The sequence below is a fragment of the Oncorhynchus masou genome, chromosome 6, assembly GCF_036934945.1.
Source record: "Oncorhynchus masou masou isolate Uvic2021 chromosome 6, UVic_Omas_1.1, whole genome shotgun sequence".
Classification (NCBI taxonomy): Eukaryota; Metazoa; Chordata; class Actinopteri; order Salmoniformes; family Salmonidae; genus Oncorhynchus; species Oncorhynchus masou.
Genome location: NC_088217.1, coordinates 62,714,486 through 62,732,755, shown reverse-complemented (window position 1 = coordinate 62,732,755; position 18,270 = coordinate 62,714,486). Strand labels below are relative to the sequence as shown.

The 18,270-nt window shown below is 40.0% G+C and overlaps 1 protein-coding gene across 1 annotated transcript; it reads left to right on the top strand.

Moving 5' to 3' along the window:
• The first annotated feature begins 4,025 nt into the window (after nt 1-4,025).
• LOC135542396 (zinc finger protein 664-like) lies at nt 4,026-16,909 on the top strand. The gene is made up of 2 exons (XM_064969323.1): nt 4,026-4,673; nt 14,028-16,909. The coding sequence occupies exons 1-2, from the start codon at nt 4,274-4,276 to the stop codon at nt 15,002-15,004; spliced, it is 1,377 nt and encodes a 458-aa protein (XP_064825395.1). The 5' UTR covers nt 4,026-4,273; the 3' UTR covers nt 15,005-16,909.
• The last annotated feature ends 1,361 nt before the right edge of the window (nt 16,910-18,270 follow it).

Sequence of the window (18,270 nt, the reverse complement as noted above, 5' to 3'; positions counted from 1 at the left end):
GACTGTTTCTGTGCATATTTGCCTCTGTGTTTTAAATATACTTCTGATATCTAGTTAATTGATCCGATTTAAATGCTTTAGGTACATTGTTAGTCAACGAGCTGGCTTGATAAGTTAGCCTAGCACTAAACTAGTCGCTCACGCTAGCTAGTTAACATCCCCGACCATGAGCTCATTGATGTATCTTCCCCCTGCTCAAGATACGGGGAGGTCTGCTGTCTTCGATTGAATGTCCTATTTATCAAAGGTGCTTTTGGCTGGGGTCAAAACAACTCCAAAGGATTTGCATTTGTTAAAAGTCCATTTTGATATTAGAAACACTAAAACTTGATTTAGATTTATTAAGAACAAGTTGATTGAAAAGTCATGAATAGTTTACAGAGTTGAATAAATGACATTTTGGCTATGATAAAAGATATGCCTCTGGGGTCAAAATTATCCTTGTCAGAAGTATGGTTCAATGCAAATATGTAGTGGGTGTAAAAGTTTGTTTTACATTCTCACTCATTAAACACGAATCAATCAACACATGCTTCTCTTTGAACGACTTAATATAATATTAAACTTTTATGAAATAAATGAAAAATACACGTTTGGTTCCTCAACTGCGTTGCCGACTCCAGTCAGCAGATGGCGATGTGCGTCTTTAAGTTCAGGCGACGCTGCCAGTGTGACGTATAATCTAGTAGACCGGACGCTCCAACAACAACAGCTCGTCAGACACCTCTGTATCTTTCTAGCAAACACCGCTACAACATTCACTCTCTTTACAGTCTTTTGGTGTATATTAGTCGCTGTGTATTAAACACTTCCGTCGTATGTACTTGTTGTACAGTTGATATCTGGTGTCACCCATATTATGCTGCTGCTGGGAGAAGTCACTGTGTTTAACTCCATTGTGCCAATTAATCGTTCATCTGAATCACTGCCACTGTTCTCTGCTTGTGCATTCACACTTTAATTTTCTCAGTTTTCCTGTTGTGACTGAATTTTATTTTGCATGCTCTTTGAATGTTCCCCCTTCTGCTACATTTGTGACAAATTTAGTCTTTGAAAAGGCAGTCCTCTGCTCTGTGACCATCTCTGTCACACCTGTTGCATTTTTCGGCCACACGGGGGCGCTGTCGGCTGCGTGAAAACTTGTGCAGGGAAATTTGTGACCGGTCAGTACCTATTTTACTTTGCAACTCAAATGCATCTTTAGTCGCGATTTCCATAGCCACAGCAATTTCAACCGCCTTTGCAAACGTGAGCTCTGATTCTGTGAGCAAACGTTTTTGAATGTGTTCATGTTTCAGTCCACAAACAAATCTATCCCTTAATGTGTCATTTAGGTTCTCTCCAAACTGGCAATGTTCAGAGAATTTCTTCAACTCTGATACATATGTACTAACACCCCCTCATTCTGATCTCTCTTGTGGAAACGAAAACGTTCCGCAATGAGGAGTGGTTTAGGTGATATGTGACATAAAGGCTATGCTGTTATGTGCTACAGTGTGGGATGTCATCTATAATAATGACATAAAGGCTATGCTGCTACGTGCTACGGCATGGGATGTCATCTATAATAATCACATAAAGGCTATGATGTTACATGCTACGGTGTGGGACGTCATCTATAATAATGACATAAAGGCTATGCTGCTACGGTGTGGGATGTCATCTATAATAATGACATAAAGGCTATGCTGCTACGGTGTGTGATGTCATCTATAATAATGACATAAAGGCTATGCTGCTACAGTGTGGGATGTCATCTATAATAATGACATAAAGGCTATGCTGCTACAGTGTGTGATGTCATCTATAATAATGACATTAAGGCTATGCTGCTACGGTGTGGGATGTCATCTATAATAATGACATAAAGGGTGTGGGATGTCATCTATAATAATGACATAAAGGCTATGCTGCTACGGTGTGGGATGTCATCTATAATAATGACATAAAGGCTATGCTGCTACGTGCTACGGTGTGGGATGTCATCTATAATAATGACATAAAGGCTATGCTGCTACTGCTACGGCGTGGGCTGTCATCTATAATAATGACATTAAGACTATTCTGCTACGTGCTACGGTGTGGGATGTCATCTATAATAATGACATAAAGGCTATGCTGCTACGGTGTGGGATGTCATCTATAATAATGACATAAAGGCTATGCTGTTCCGTGCTACGGTGTGGGATGTCATCTATAATAATGACATAAAGGCTATGCTGCTACGGCGTGGGCTGTCATCTATAATAATGACATTAAGACTATTCTGCTACGTGCTACGGTGTGGGATGTCATCTATAATAATGACATAAAGGCTATGCTGCTAGTGTGTGTGCCATGTCATCTACAATAATGACATAAAGGCAATTAACAAAAAGTGAGACAACGTGGAGATAAAGAATAACAAAATATATGTATTAACTGAAGTAAATACAATCAACAATGGTGTGTGTGTAGTCAGTAGTGTAAGTGAGTGGTTGCGTGTATACATGTGATAATGAGGGCTGTTGAAAGGTGGCAACGCAAACAACCAAAATAGCCCCCCCAATTTTTGTAAGTTTTTTTGTTTAAATGTCACAACCAAAATCTGTCTGTGTCTGCATGGAGAGATGCTCCTCAATGAATGGGGAAGAGGTGCGTTTTTCCTGGAACACACCGAGCCCAGGTGTGTCCCATTTCACTGACCATCCTCCCGGCTCCGCCCACGACATCCTACTAAGGAAAACAAGAGCAAACAGAAAGAATTCGGCAGACAGAGTGTGAGGGTGGTCACAGCAGTCTGATGATATACCAGGGACTGGGGATGCAGTTAGGTTTGTTTTCCTCGAGCTACTCTCCAGTTTGCTACCCATCAGTGTACATAGAACATAGATCACTGTTAAACTAGGCTGCAGAGCGTTCCTAGTTTGACAAATAATTCAACCAGTGTGTGACGTGGGTTTCTTTAAATGAATGAATATGATACTGCCTTCAATACAGGTGTGAAGGACAGTATGTTTTAAATTCTCACTCAAAATATGCACTGCTCTAGTTGACTGTCTCAATATAATATTATTTAATGAAAGGAATGGAAAATACATTTGTCTGCAAATTTAAAAAAGCCTATGTTTCCCCTCCCTTCAGCAGACGGCGATGTGCGTCTTTCAGGCGATGCTGCCAGCGTGACGTATCATCTAGTGGACGATTCTTCAGAAACAGCTCGTCAACCACCTCGGTAGCTTGCTAGCCAACATAGCTTGAATATTTCTACGCTTTCGAAGTATATTAGCTACTGTGTTTTAGACACGCTTCTGCTACATCAATAAGTCAGCCACCATGGAAGCCAACAGCCGAAACATTTAGACTGTTTCTGTGCATATTTGCCTCTGTGTTTTAAATATACTTCTGATATCTAGTTAATTGATCCGATTTAAATGCTTTAGGTACATTGTTAGTCAACGAGCTGGCTTGATAAGTTAGCCTAGCACTAAACTAGTCGCTCACGCTAGCTAGTTAACATCCCCGACCATGAGCTCATTGATGTATCTTCCCCCTGCTCAAGATACGGGAGGTCTGCTGTCTTCGATTGAATGTCCTATTTATCAAAGGTGCTTTTGGCTGGGGTCAAAACAACTCCAAAGGATTTGCATTTGTTAAAAGTCCATTTTGATATTAGAAACACTAAAACTTGATTTAGATTTATTAAGAACAAGTTGATTGAAAAGTCATGAATAGTTTACAGAGTTGAATAAATGACATTTTGGCTATGATAAAAGATATGCCTCTGGGGTCAAAATTATCCTTGTCAGAAGTATGGTTCAATGCAAATATGTAGTGGGTGTAAAAGTTTGTTTTACATTCTCACTCATTAAACACGAATCAATCAACACATGCTTCTCTTTGAACGACTTAATATAATATTAAACTTTTATGAAATAAATGAAAAATACACGTTTGGTTCCTCAACTGCGTTGCCGACTCCAGTCAGCAGATGGCGATGTGCGTCTTTAAGTTCAGGCGACGCTGCCAGTGTGACGTATAATCTAGTAGACCGGACGCTCCAACAACAACAGCTCGTCAGACACCTCTGTATCTTTCTAGCAAACACCGCTACAACATTCACTCTCTTTACAGTCTTTTGGTGTATATTAGTCGCTGTGTATTAAACACTTCCGTCGTATGTACTTGTTGGCCCATTTAATTATATATTTACGTTGTTTGTCAGCAAGCTGGTTTGCTAAGTTTGCTGAGAACTAGGCTAGTCGCTAATGCTAGCTAGCTAACATCTCCGACCATGAGTTCACTAAGCTACTTTCCTCTTGCTAAAGGAGAGTGGGTCTGCTGGACGGAGAAAGAAGCTCTTGTGAAAGAGAAGGATGTTACAATACAAAAACAAGAAGAGGGTGAGGCTGTTACCGTGAAAGAGGAAGAGAAAGACGTTTCAGTGAAAGAAGAGGAAGACGCGTTCAGAGTGAAAGAGGAGGATTTCACAGTAAAAGAAGAGGAACATTTCACAGTAAAAGAAGAGGAGGATTTCACAGTAAAAGAAGAGGAGGATGCAGTTTTTGGACTGAAAGAGGGGGAGATGACTGTTCCATCCACAAAGGAGGAGGAAAAAGAGGAGTTTGGCGATCTGGGCCCGGTTTCCCAAACGCATCTTATGGCATCCAATGGTTCTAACGATGTTAACACTAGTAAGTATTGTATATAAAACAGAGGCACAAACTCTGCAGTTGTTGAACTGATGTGGGGTGTTAAAGGGAAAATTTGCAATTGCTACATCAATATTTTGACTTTTAAATTATTTATTTAAAGCCATTGTTTCTTGAAGAATATAACACATGCCTCATGAGCTTAGTTCAACTGATGTACCCCATCAGAATACCAAATAAGCTTTTTTTACTCCAATGTCTAGAAACAATGTAAACCAACATTGTATAGCCTCAACATGGTTAAATCTATAATAAATCTATAATGTTGATATCATGGATGGTCAGTCCTTGCATCTGTAGGTCTGTCTATGAATTTGAGACCAGTTGCATTTCTCCAGCCCCATCCATCATCTTATTACCATAACAGTGGTGAAATGACAGCTTTACTATTGTTTCACTGCAGGTTGATTGATTGTTGTGTGGATTTTTTAAATGGACAACCTAGGTTTTGAACAGAAACAAAATGGCTGCCTAGAGACTTGGTTTGGTAAACATCTGAGGGATGGGGGCTGGAGAAATGTAACCACTCTCATATTCATAGAGAAAGCTATTGTATCAACCATAACCCAAATCCTCGCGACCTCATCAAGAAGTTTAGACCGTTATAAGGTGTTGGCTTGACAGTCACTGGACCCAGGTTTGAGTTCAGCTCAGGGCTACCCCCTGAATTCACTCCACTATGAATACAAGGACTGGCCATTCATGAGGTCAAAATTATAGTTTACCGGGTTTGTAGGATATATAGTATATTCTAGAATTGCCAGTGTAGATTTCCTGTGGGGGTCAAATTGTTAGAGCTGTTGATAAGTCATTGTATAATATTCAGCAATTTGTTCATGCCATTACATCAATATAGCCTAACTAGAAGAAGAAACAAACTCTTCCCGAACCACCTCGTCCTGCTGGCCTTCATATATTCTGACGTTGTTGGTAATGGGCTACACAAGCATTCGGCAACCTACATTTGGAGTGCAAATTTATCTTACCATTTCTACCGATCTGTGTGCCAGTTATGATTTTCATATGCACATTTTCATGGAACAGTTTCATTTCATTGATAGTGTCTCAAAATCATTGTCTGTGATTAATCTACATTCTATCTAAATGAAAATTATACAAATCTTAAAGTAACTTTTATTGCCATTGCCATTTATGTAAAAAATAGCCCACATAAAGCCAATAAATAAAAATATTGCAAATAAATGTCCTATAACTCATATGGCCTGTCTATAACGAACTTGAAACATTGTATAAAATATTCTGGGCCCTCAGTTTCCGCTGCCCGTGAGTTCTCGACCGACACAGCTGTAGGCCATTTGTTTATTTATTTTAAATTTTTACCTTTGTTTAACCAGGTAGGCAAGTTGAGAACAAGTTCTCATTTACAACTGCGACCTGGCCAAGATAAAGCAAAGCAGTTTGACACATACAACAACACAGAGTTACACATGGAGTAAAACAAACATACAGTCAATAATACAGTACAAAAACAAGTCTATATACAATGTTAGCAAATGAGGTGAGATAAGGGAGGTAAAGGCAATAAATAGGCCATGGTGGCGAAGTAAATACAATATAGCAATTAAAAACACTGGAATTGTAGATTTGCAGTAGGCGAATGTGCAAAGTAGAAATAATGGGGTGCAAGGGAGCTAAATAAATACAGTATGGGGATGTGGTAATTGTTTGGGCTATTTATAGATGGGCTATGTACAGGTGCAGTGATCTGTGAGCTGCTCTGACAGCTGGTGCTTAAAGGTAGTGAGGGGAGATAAGTGTTTCCAGTTTCAGAGATTTTTGTAGTTCGTTCCAGTCATTGGCAGCAGAGAACTGGAAGGACAGGCGGCGAAAGGCGGAATTGGCCCTGGGGGTGACCAGTGAAATACACCTGCTGGAGCACGTGCTAGGAGTGGGTGCTGCTATGGTGACCAGCGAGCTGACATAAGGCGGGACTTTACCTATTAGGGTCTTGTAGATGACCTGGATCCAGTGGGTTTGGCGGCGAGTATGAAGCGAGGGCCAGCTAACGAGAGAGTACAGGTTGCAGTGGTGGGTAGTATATGGGGCTTTGGTGACAAAACGGATGGCACTGTGATAGACTCCATCCAATTTGTTGGGTAGGGTGTTGAAGGCTATTTTGTAAATTACATTGCCAAAGTCAAGGATCGGAAGGATGGTCAGTTTTACGAGGGTATGTTTGGCAGCATGAGTGAATGATGCTTTGTTGCGAAATAGGAAGCCAATTCTAGATTTAACTTTGGATTGGAGATGTTTGATGTGAGTCTGGAAGGAGAGTTTACAATCTAAGACACCTAGGTATTTATAGTTGTCCACATATTCTAAGTCAGAACCGTCCAGCGTAGAGGTCGACCAATTCTGATTTTTCAACGCCGATACCGATTATTGGAGGTCCCAAAAAAGCCAATACCGATTAATCGGATAATTAACAAAAAATATATATTTGTAATAATGACAATTACAACAATACTGAATGAACACTTATTTTAACTTAATATAATACGTCAATAAAAATCTATTTAGCCTCAAATAAATAATGAAACATGTTCAATTTCGTTTAAATAATGCAAAAACAAAGTGTTGGAGAAGAAAGTAAAAGTGCAGTATGTGCCATGTAAGAAAGCTAATGTTTAAGTTCCTTGCTCAGAACATGAGAACATATGAAAGCTGGTGGTTCCTTTTAACATGAGACTTCAATATTCCAAGGTAAGAGGTTTTAGGTTGTAGTTAATATTGTATTTATTGGACTATTTCTCTCTCTACCATTTGTATTTCGTATACGTTTGACTATTGGATGTTCTTTTGGGAACTTTAGTATTGCCAGTGTAACAGTATAGCTTCCGTCCCTCTCCTCGCCCCTACGAGCGCTCGAACCAGGAATACATCGACAACAGCCACCCTCGAAGCATCGTTCCCCATCGCTCCACAAAAGCCGCGGCCCTTGCAGAGCAAGGGGAAAAACTACTCCAAGTCTCAGAGCGAGTGACATTTGAAATTTGAAACGCTATTAGCGTGCACCCCGCTAACTAGCTAGCCATTTCACATCGGTTACACCAGCCTAATCTCGGGAGTTGATAGGCTTGAAGTCATAAACAGCTCAATGCTTGAAGCACAGCGAAGAGCTGCTGGCAAATCGCACAAAAGTGCTGTTTGAATGAATGCTTACGAGCCTGCTGCTGTCTACCATTGCACAGTCAGACTGCTCTATCAGATATCAAATCATAGACTTAATTATAACATAATAAAACACAGAAATGCGAGCCTTTGGTCAGTAATATGGTCGAATCCGGAAACTATAATTTCAAAAACAAAACGTTTATTATTTCAGTGAAATACGGAAACGTTCCGTATTTTATCTAACGAGTGGCATCCATAAGTCTAAATATTGCTGTTATATTGTACAACCTTCAATGTTATGCCATAATTACGTAAAATTCTGGCAAATAAGTTCGCAACGAGCCAGGCGGCCCAAACTGTTGCATATACCCTGACTTTGCGTGCAATGAACGCAAGAGAAGTGACACAATTTCACCTGGTTAATATTGCCTGCTAACCTGGATTTCTTTTAGCTAAATATGCAGGTTTAAAAAATATATACTTCTGTGTATTGATTTTATGAAAGGCATTGGTGTTTATGGTTAGGTACAGTCGTGCAACGATTGTGCTTTTTTTGCAAATGCGCTTTTGTTAAATCATCCCCCGTTTGGCAAAGTTGGCTGTCTTTCTTAGGAAGAAATAGTCTTCACACAGTTCGCAACGAGCCAAGCGGCCGAAACTACTTCATATACCCTGACTCTGTTGAAAGAGAAGTGACACAATTTACTTAGTTAAAAGAAATTGTTAGCAGGCAATATTAACTAAATATGCAGGTTTAAAAATATATACTTGTGTATTGATTTTAAGAAAGGCATTGATGTTTATGGTTAGGTACACGTTGGAGCAATGGCAGTCATTTTTCTCAATTGCGCACCGCATCGATTATATGCAACGCAGGACACGCTAGATAAACTAGTAATATCATCAACCATGTGTAGTTAACTAGTGATTATGATTGATTGATTGTTTTTATAAGATAGGTTTAATGCTAGCTAGCAACTTACCTTGGTTTCTTACTGCATTCTCGTAAGAGGCAGGCTCCTTGTGGAGTGCAATGAGAGGCAGGTGGTTAGAGCGTTGGACTAGTTAACTGTAAGGTTACAAGATTGAATCCCCGAGCTGACAAGGTAAAAATCTGTCGTTCTGCCCCTGAACAAGGCAGTTAACCCAAAAATGAATTCTCTGAGAGTGTTTACAAAATGGCAACTGAGATCTTTTATAGCAAAGATCCACCCCCTACTCAACATGACAAACCACAGATAATAGGAACTTCACAAAGTGCCTTTTATTTGAAAGAGGGGTATCCCATAGACAGATAGCATTAGCTATAAATAATCGTTCAGTTTAGTCTCCTAAACAAAGTTCCTATCTCGTTCTTGGTACAACATAGTACCAAACCATTACCTCATCCAATGGCATATATCAATTGTCTAAAATACCCTCCTGGACAAGATCAGAAAAGACAGTGAACCTCTTAGGTCATATTCTAAATCAAGATAAGGGCAACCTCAGAGGGGACATACAATAGTTACAGACACATTCCCATAAGAAGAAAAGCCTCCATTCTGTCCCCCTCCCCTTCTGATATTCTTCATAGCATCACATGGTTTAACAGATACATTGACATATGCGTTCATCCACCTCTGGCCTGCTCGCCTCCCTACCATTGAGGAAGTACAGTTCCCGCTCAGCCCAGTCAAAACTGTTCGCTGCTCTGGCCCCCCAATGGTGGAACAAACTCCCTCACGACGCCAGGACAGCGGAGTCAATCACCACCTTCCGGAGACACCTGAAACCCCACCTCTTCAAGGAATACCTAGGATAGGATAAGTAATCCTTCTCACCCCCCCCCCCCCCCCTTAATGACTTAGATGCACTATTGTAAAGTGGCTGTTCCACTGGATGTCAGAAGGTGAATTCACCAATTTGTAAGTCGCTCTGGATAAGAGCGTCTGCTAAATGACTTAAATGTTAAATGTTAATGTTAAGACAAGCCTGACCAGTCCCCTCTCTGGGCCCCTAGTGACTAAGCCCTGGAGAAGAGAGAGGAAAATGCAACTGCCAACAGTATTGTCCAAAAGAAAACATCCTAATGACAAATATCTCACATAAGCATTATTATGTAAATAAAACATCTTATTTATCAATGTTACCTAAATAATTCTGATTCTGCTTCCACAACATGGCAAAGAGTTGGCCCAATAATTGAAACTTGTGGCACCCCCATAGAGACTGCATCAGGCCCGGACAACAGGCCCTCCGATTTGACAAAATGAACTCTATCGGAAAGGTAGTTGGTCAACCAGGCGAGGCAATCATTTGAGAAACCGAGGCTGTTGAGTCTGCTGATGAGGATGTGTTGATTGACAGAGTCAAAAGCCTTGTCGAGGTCAATGAATATGGCTGCACAGTTTTGTTTCTTATCGATGGAGGTTAAGATATTGTTTAGGACCTTGAGCGTGGCTGAGGTGCACCAGCTCTGAAACCAGATTGCATAGTGGAGAAGGTATGGTGGGATTCGAAATGGTCAGTAATCTGTTTAACTTGTCTTTCGAAGACTTTAGAAAGGAAGGGTTGGATAGATATAGGTCTGTAGCAGTTTGGGTCAAGAGTGCCTCCCCTCCTTTGAAGACCGCAGCTGCTTTCCAATCTTTGGGAATGTCAGACGACACAAAAGAGAGGTTGAACAGGCTAGTAATAGGGTTTGCAACAATTTCGGGCAGATCATTTTAGAAAGAAAGGATCCAGATTGCCTAGCCCGGCTGATTTGTGGGGGTCCAGATTTTGCAGCTCTTTCAGATCATCAGTTGACTGAATTTGGGAGAAGGTCAAATGGGGAAGGCTTGGGCGAGTTGCTGTGTGGTGTGCAGTGCTGTTGACCGGGTAGGGGTAGCCAGGTGGAAAGCAAATCCTCAGTGCAGTGGGCAGCTGGGAGGAGGTGCTCTTATTCTCCATGGACTTTACAGTGTCCCAGAACTTTTTTGAGTTTGTGTTGCAGGAAGCAAATTTCTGCTTGAAAAACCTAGCCTTGGCTTTTCTAACTGCCTGTGAATATTGGTTTCTAACTTCCCTGAAAAGTTGCATATCACGGGGGCTGTTCGATGAAAATACAGAACACCACAGGATGTTTTTGTGCTGGTTAGGGGCAGCCAGGTCTGGGGAGAACCAAGGGCTATGTCTGTTCCTGGTTCTACATTTCTAGAATGGGGCATGTTTATTTAAGATGGTGAGGAAGGCATTTTTAAAGAATATCCAGGCATCCTCTACTGACGTGATGAGGTCAATATCCTTCCAGGATACGTGGGCTAGGTCGTTTAGAAAGGCCTGCTCGCTGAAGTGTTTCAGGGAGCATTTGACAGAGATGAGTGGAGGTCGTTTGACCACATCTTCAAATGAGCACATTTATAGGCCTACATTTACGCGCAGGACAGGTAGACTAGTCCTACTTCTATATGAGTAATCAGGTGTGCGTCCTTACTCAATATTGACAGGAGTGTTTCAAACAAATAACAATGAATATATTTACAAAACTGACGCATCTTGCGGGGTCATGTCTGGGTCTGGCATGGGCCGTTTAATTTATTATCCGTTTGGGTCGGCATGGGGAATTATTGTATTTCCCCATAGTATGTTGTACCTCAAGTTGACCGACTGAAACGGAGTGTAACTTTATGACTACAATTACTGTTCCCTGAATTAGGGAAAAGAGGTACAACACCTGTTTGGCCCCGCCCCTTCCTTGGTCGTTGAAGAGCGATTTAAAATTAAATATGACCTGAAGCTCGTATTTCTGTGTTTATTATTATAATTAAGTCTATGATTTGATATTTGATTGAGCAGTCTGACTGAGTGGTGGTAGGCAGCAGCAGGCTCGTAAGCATTCATTCAAACAGCACTTTTCTGCGTTTGCCAGCAGCTCTTCGCAATGCTTGAAGCACAGCTCTGTTTATGACTTCAAGCCTATCAACTCCCAAGATTAGGCTGGCAATACTATAGTGCCTATAAGAACATGCAATAGTCAAAGGTATATGAAATGCAAATGGTATAGAGAGAAACCGTTCTATAATTCCTATAATAACCTCAACCTAAAACTTCTTACCTGGGAATATTGAAGACTCATGTTAAAAGGAACCACCAGCTTCTATATGTTCTCATGTTCTGAGCAAGTAACGGAAAAGTTTGGCTTTTGGCACATATTGCACTTTTACTTTCTTCTCCAACACTGTCTTCTCACATTATTTAAACCAAATGGAACATGTTTCATTATTTATTTGAGACTAAATTGATTTAAAAAATGTATTATATTAAGTTAAAATAAGTGTTCATTCAGTATCGTATCGTTGTAATTGTCATTATTACAAATATATATATATATATATATATATATAACATTGGCTGATTTAATCGTTATCGCCTTTTTTCCTTCTTCCAATAATTGGAATCGGTTTTGAAAAATCATAATCGGTCGACCTCTACTATGTTATTGTTTGGTGATGGTATGGGCCAATTTGTTTAACACTTAGTTTACAAACCCTCATTTTCAGGCTGATAGAAAAGCTAGCCAAAGAGCATTTTACTGGTTGAAGTTTAAAAAAAAGTATAAAGCAGTTGATTTGCGACAATAACACAAACATATTAAGCAGATGATTCAAACGAGCCTTACAATTATAATCCAAAGTCATGTGAAATGCACTCCTAAGCAACCTGGAAATGGTCAGCCTATGAGAACTCCCCTGAGTTTTCCCCGATGGAGGTGAATTAGTGAATAGACACAGAGCTTAATGTGAGTTTCCTTGAGTAGCACTCCTGATCTTGATCTGATAGTGAGCTGTAATATTCAAAATACATTGTGAAAAACTAAAATCTTCACTTACCATTTTTACTCCAGGCAGATATGTTACATCCATAACGAGTGGTTTCCTCATTAGCAGGGAGGAGTTTCTGCAATCAAATTGTGTGTGCATTGACCTCGTGCCGCAATTTTAGCAAACCCAGAAAGGGGCCTATATTGGAGACCAAAAGTTGTCTGGCACACTGCTTAGAGTTTCAACAACTTGAATAACTTACAAGACAAAATATGACTATTAATGCTGACTTGATTCTCTGGGATAGGCGGGACGCTTGCGTCCCACTTGGCCAATAGTCAGGGAAAATGTAGAGCGCCAAATTAAAATAAAATACTATAAAAATTTAACTTTCATTAAATTACACATGTAAGATACCAAATTAAAGCTACACTCGTTGTGAATCCAGCCAACATGTCAGATATCAAAAAGGCTTTTCCGCGAAAGCATATGAAGCTATTATCTGATGATAGCACAACAGTAAACAATGAGAGTAGCATATTTCAACCCTGCAGGCGTGACACAAAATGCAGAAATAAAATATAAATCATGCCTTACCTTTGACGAGCTTCTTTTGTTGGCACTCCAATATGTCCCATAAACATCACAAATGGTCTTTGCTGTTCGAATAATTTCGTCCATAAATATCCAAAATGTCCATTTATTTGGAGAGTTTGATCCAGAAAAACACTGGTTCCAACTTGACCAACATCACTACAAAATATCTCAAAAGTTACCTGTAAACTTTGCCAAAACATTTCAAACTACTTTTGTAATACAACTTCAGTTTTTTTAAATGTAAATAATGGATAAAATTGAAGACTGGATGATCTGTGTTCAATACAGGAAGACAACAAACTCAAGCATGCTTTCTGGTCTTGCGCAACTTTTAAACAGTACACATGACGTGACACTTGTTAAAGATGGCCGTACTTCTTCATTACACAAAGGAATAACCTCAACCAATTTCTAAAGACATGTGACATCCAGTGGAAGCGGTAGGAACTGCAAACAGTCCCTTAGAAATCTGGTTTCCCAATGAAACCTCATTGAAAAGAGGGTGATCTCGAAAAACAACATCTGAATAGTTTATCCTCAGGGTTTTTGCCTGCTACATAAGTTATAATATACTCACAGACATGAAACAGTTTTAGAAACTTCAGAGTGTTTTATATCCAAGTCTACTAATAATATGCATGTCTTATATTCTGGGGATGAGTAGCAGGCAATTGAATTTGGGCACGCTATTTATTCAAAACTGAAAATGCTGCCCCCTATCCCAAAAGTTTTAATTGTCAAATGTAACAGACATCAATTGTTGAACAACTTCAAGGGTTATGGGCCTTTAACCATTTGTCTGACTTTGTCGTTCACACAGGAGAGAGACGGGACAATCGTGGATCCTCTGGGGATCCTCAACAAAATCATGATGATGTCAAGGCAGACAAGAGTCTCTCCAGATCAGAACTCCTCAAGAAACACCAGCAGAGACCCACAGGGAAGAAATCTAATTGCTGCTCTGACTGTGGGAAAAGATTCAACTCTTCATTAAAACTTAAAATACATCAAAGAATTCACACTGGAGAGAAATCTTTTGGCTGTGATCAATGTGGGAAGAGTTTTACTGCATCTAGCCATCTGACTTTACACCAGAGAATACACACAGGAGAGAAACCTCATAGCTGTGATCAATGTGGGAAAAGTTTTACTCGGCCAGACAGCCTGATGGTACACCAGAGAACACACTCAGGAGAGAAACCTTATAGCTGTGATCAATGTGGGAAGAGTTTTTCTACATCTGGCCAGCTGACTTTACACCAGAGAATACACACAGGAGAGAAACCTTATAGCTGTGATCAATGTGGGAAGAGTTTTACTACATCTGGCCAGCTGACTTTACACCAGAGAATGCACACAGGAGAGAAACCTTATAGCTGTGATCAATGTGGGAAGAATTTTATTTCATCTGGCCAGCTGACTTTACACCAGAGAATACACACAGGAGAGAAACCTTATAGCTGTGATCAATGTGGGAAGAGTTTTACCACGTCTAGCCAGCTGACTCTACACCAGAGAACACACACCGGAGAGAAACCTTATAGCTGTGATCAATGTGGGAAGAATTTTTCTAGATCTGACCATCTGACTTTACACCAGAGAATACACACAGGAGAAAAATCGTATAGCTGTGATCAATGTGGGAAGAGTTTTACTAGATCTGGCCATCTGACTTTACACCAGAGAATACACACAGGAGAGAAACGTTATAGCTGTGATCAATGTGGGAAGAAATACTCTGATAAAAGATCTATGATTAAACATCAGAAACATTGTTTCATGATATCAACGAAATAATGTCACAATGTAGAATGTTTTAACATTGTAGAACGATTATTTTAATCATGTCACAATGTAGAACCCTAAATGTTTGTCCCCCGTTCTATCGATTTCAGCATAATATGGATATTAGCATCAGGGGAAAAATCCAGGCCCTGAATTGGAAGAGTACTATTTATGATTTAACAAAAAGTGACCAACAAAAAAACAGTTGTTACACACCACGTTGGTGACCCAAAATGCAACACTTCAAAATGTAGCGAGCAGTTTTCAACAAATTGTCCTCTAGCCAGTGATGTACACATTATTCCCAGATTCCGTGTGGTTTTTGCTGCGTTCATTTTTACAGGACGTGCAGCCTCCTCTCCCTCCTCTCGCACAATTGATTTCAACATGATATCGATGAGTGATGACAAATAAGTGTTGTGTTCCTTTGTTTTTCGACCCCTAAATTTAAATGCATCACTCCCAAATTGTAGCCGACTGTCTTCTGCAGGTTGTCCTCTAACCAGTGAGGTAAAAGATATCTCCCATTTCCATGTGTTTTTTAGTTGTTAGTTTCAACAGCACGTACAACCTGATTTCCCCCCTAATCGATATCAGTGATTTATTGCTACTTGTCAAAACAACAGCGTTTTTGGTGCTTGTGCAGTTTATAAGGTGCTTGTTTAAGAAAATACTTCATATGATTATTGTGGCAGTTGTTTGTGTAGATAGTACATTTTATGTTTAGGATTTCAATTTATCACAAACTTTTTCTGTATTTGGACTATTGATTTGGACACGTTTAAACTGTGACATTAGGGCTACCCCACCTAGCAAAATGTAGTTGAAAATAAGACTATGCGAAAGTTGAAAAGAAAACAATTTAATTGCAATGTACTTACAGCCTATACACATGGACTCAGTATAATAAATTGGTCATTTATCAATTTTCTATCACTCCGGTATTTCTTTACAACATTCAAATGCTAATTGTCTTTATTCCACTACTGAAGAAGCATGACTCAAATCACCTCATATTTCAAACGTCCAGCCTGACAAAAGATAAATGTTTTATTATTCCATGCCTCACCCGTAGTTAAGTTAATTATTGTCAATACATTCACACTGGAGGATATTTCAGGAGTTTCCTCTTGAAATCAGACATGTCCGTGATAAGAACAACTCGGTTGCTGATTGTCTCAAGCATGGGCAGTCTAAATGTTTTGTGTTTTGCATTTAGCCAGTGCGTTGCCAAGGATCACAATTTATTTTGACTGCACGTTTTTCCGTATTGGAGATGAGTTTTGTTTGGGCTCGTTCCAAGGGGACGAGAGTTCTCGAAGCTAGTGAGTTTTAGGAAGACGAGAGTTCCAGAAGCTAATGAGTTTTAGGAAGAAGAGAGTTCTAGAAGCTCGTGAGTTTTACGATTCTATAGAAAGAAAAATGAGTAAAAAAATGTGTATTATTTTTTAGAAATACGTGCTTTTATTTGTATTTAATTATTGACAGCCAGTAGATACCATGTTTATATTGTTTAATGTGAAGCATTGTAGTTGATTATAATGAGAAATGGAAGTTTTCTGTTGGTGGTGAGCAAACTTGTCCAACAAATATATAGGATATATTTGTTGTCTAAAAGGGGAAGTTGTTACAGGCTTTGGTTTTTCCATTTATACTTTGAGGTTGGAGTTTAGCACGTATAGCTCGTTAGCATGTAGAGCGCACAGATTGGTGTCACCTTGTTACACCTGTTTAATATTTTAATCAATGGATTTTCCTCAGGGTCATTAGTCTTTCAGTTGTTATTCTTCTGTTTTTTTATCCTCTTATGTTTGTTGTGGTAAATATTTTTTTCATATTCAGTTTTTTCCTGTGAAGCCATTGTGTTGCATCCATGTCTGAAATGTGCTGTATAAATAAAGCTTGATTTGATTTGAACATATTGTAAAACATATGAACCAAATGTCCGACCAATGAACAAATATGTGCAAAAGCAACACATATCTTGGTCCATCTTAGTATGAAAAACGGTCAAAATAGTGCATGCACATAATATTTCCTAACCATTCACAATGCTGTCTGAGGTACGAGTAAAACATGACATATTATTTGCTAATCATTCACAATGCTGGCTGAGGTACGAGTAAAACATGACATATTATTTGCTAATCATTCACAATGCTGGCTGAGGTACGAGTAAAACATGACATATTATTTCCTAATTGTAAAAAAAATCCCCACTCCTTTATCAACTAGTCTCTCACTGTTTAACCAGAATAACATAAGTTGCGCCTTTCAAACTGTTCGTCCAAAATAATATTCAGCTACTTAGATGTCATGTTATGCTCACTACAAGAAATCCTGAATGTATTGAAATGCCTGGAGGGGATGTGTTAATTCATAACCCATCATTTATACCTTTTGTTTGAAAGGGGCCGTTCAGGCAGACTGGCACGCCCCCTGACCTTACTTCTTACTTGGTAGGAACGAATGGGGATACATAATAAACCCTAGGAAGAGTAGCTGCTGCCTTGGCAGGTACTCATGGGGATCCATAATAAACCCCAGGAAGAGTAGCTGCTGCCCTGGCAGGAACTCATGGGGATCCATAATAAACCCCAGGAAGAGTAGTTGCTGCCTTTGCAGGAACAGTCATGTGATACGTGGTATAGAAAATTCCAATCTTAGAAGGGTACATGGGAGGCACTATACTGTGTATCTGCGGTGTCTATCTGATCAAAACCACTGATACATGCCGTCCCTGGAAGGGGTGCGTCACCTGAGTGGGTTGATTCACAGATGTGATCATCCTGTCTGGGTTGACGCCCCCCCTTGGGTTGTGCCATGGCAGAGATCTTTGTGGGCTATACTCAGCCTTGTCTCAGGATGGTAAGTTGGTGGTTGAAGATATCCCTCTAGTGGTGTGGGGGCTGTGCTTTGGCAAAGTGGGTGGGTTTATATCCTTCCTGTTTGGCCCTGTCCGGGGGTGTCCTCGGATGGGGCCACAGTGTCTCCTGACCCCTCCTGTCTCAGCCTCCAGTATTTATGCTGCAGTAGTTTATGTGTCGGGGGGCTAGGGTCAGTTTGTTATATCTGTAGTACTTCTCCTGTCCTATTCGGTGTCCTGTGTGAATCTAAGTGTGTGTTCCCTAATTCTCTCCTCTCTTTCTTCCTCTCTCTCAGAGGAACTGAGCCCTAGGACCATGCCTCAGGACTAACTGACATGATGACTCCTTGCTGTCCCCAGTCCACCTGGCCGTGCTGCTGCTCCAGTTTCAACTGCTCTGCCTTATTATTAT

Coding starts and splice junctions, on each gene's coding strand:
- LOC135542396 (XM_064969323.1), top strand. CDS start 4,274: ATGAGTTCACTAAGCTACTTTCCTCTTGCTAAAGGAGAGTGGGTCTGC. Junction 4,674..14,027: donor TTCTAACGATGTTAACACTA/GTAAGTATTGTA, acceptor TCGTTCACACAG/GAGAGAGACGGGACAATCGT.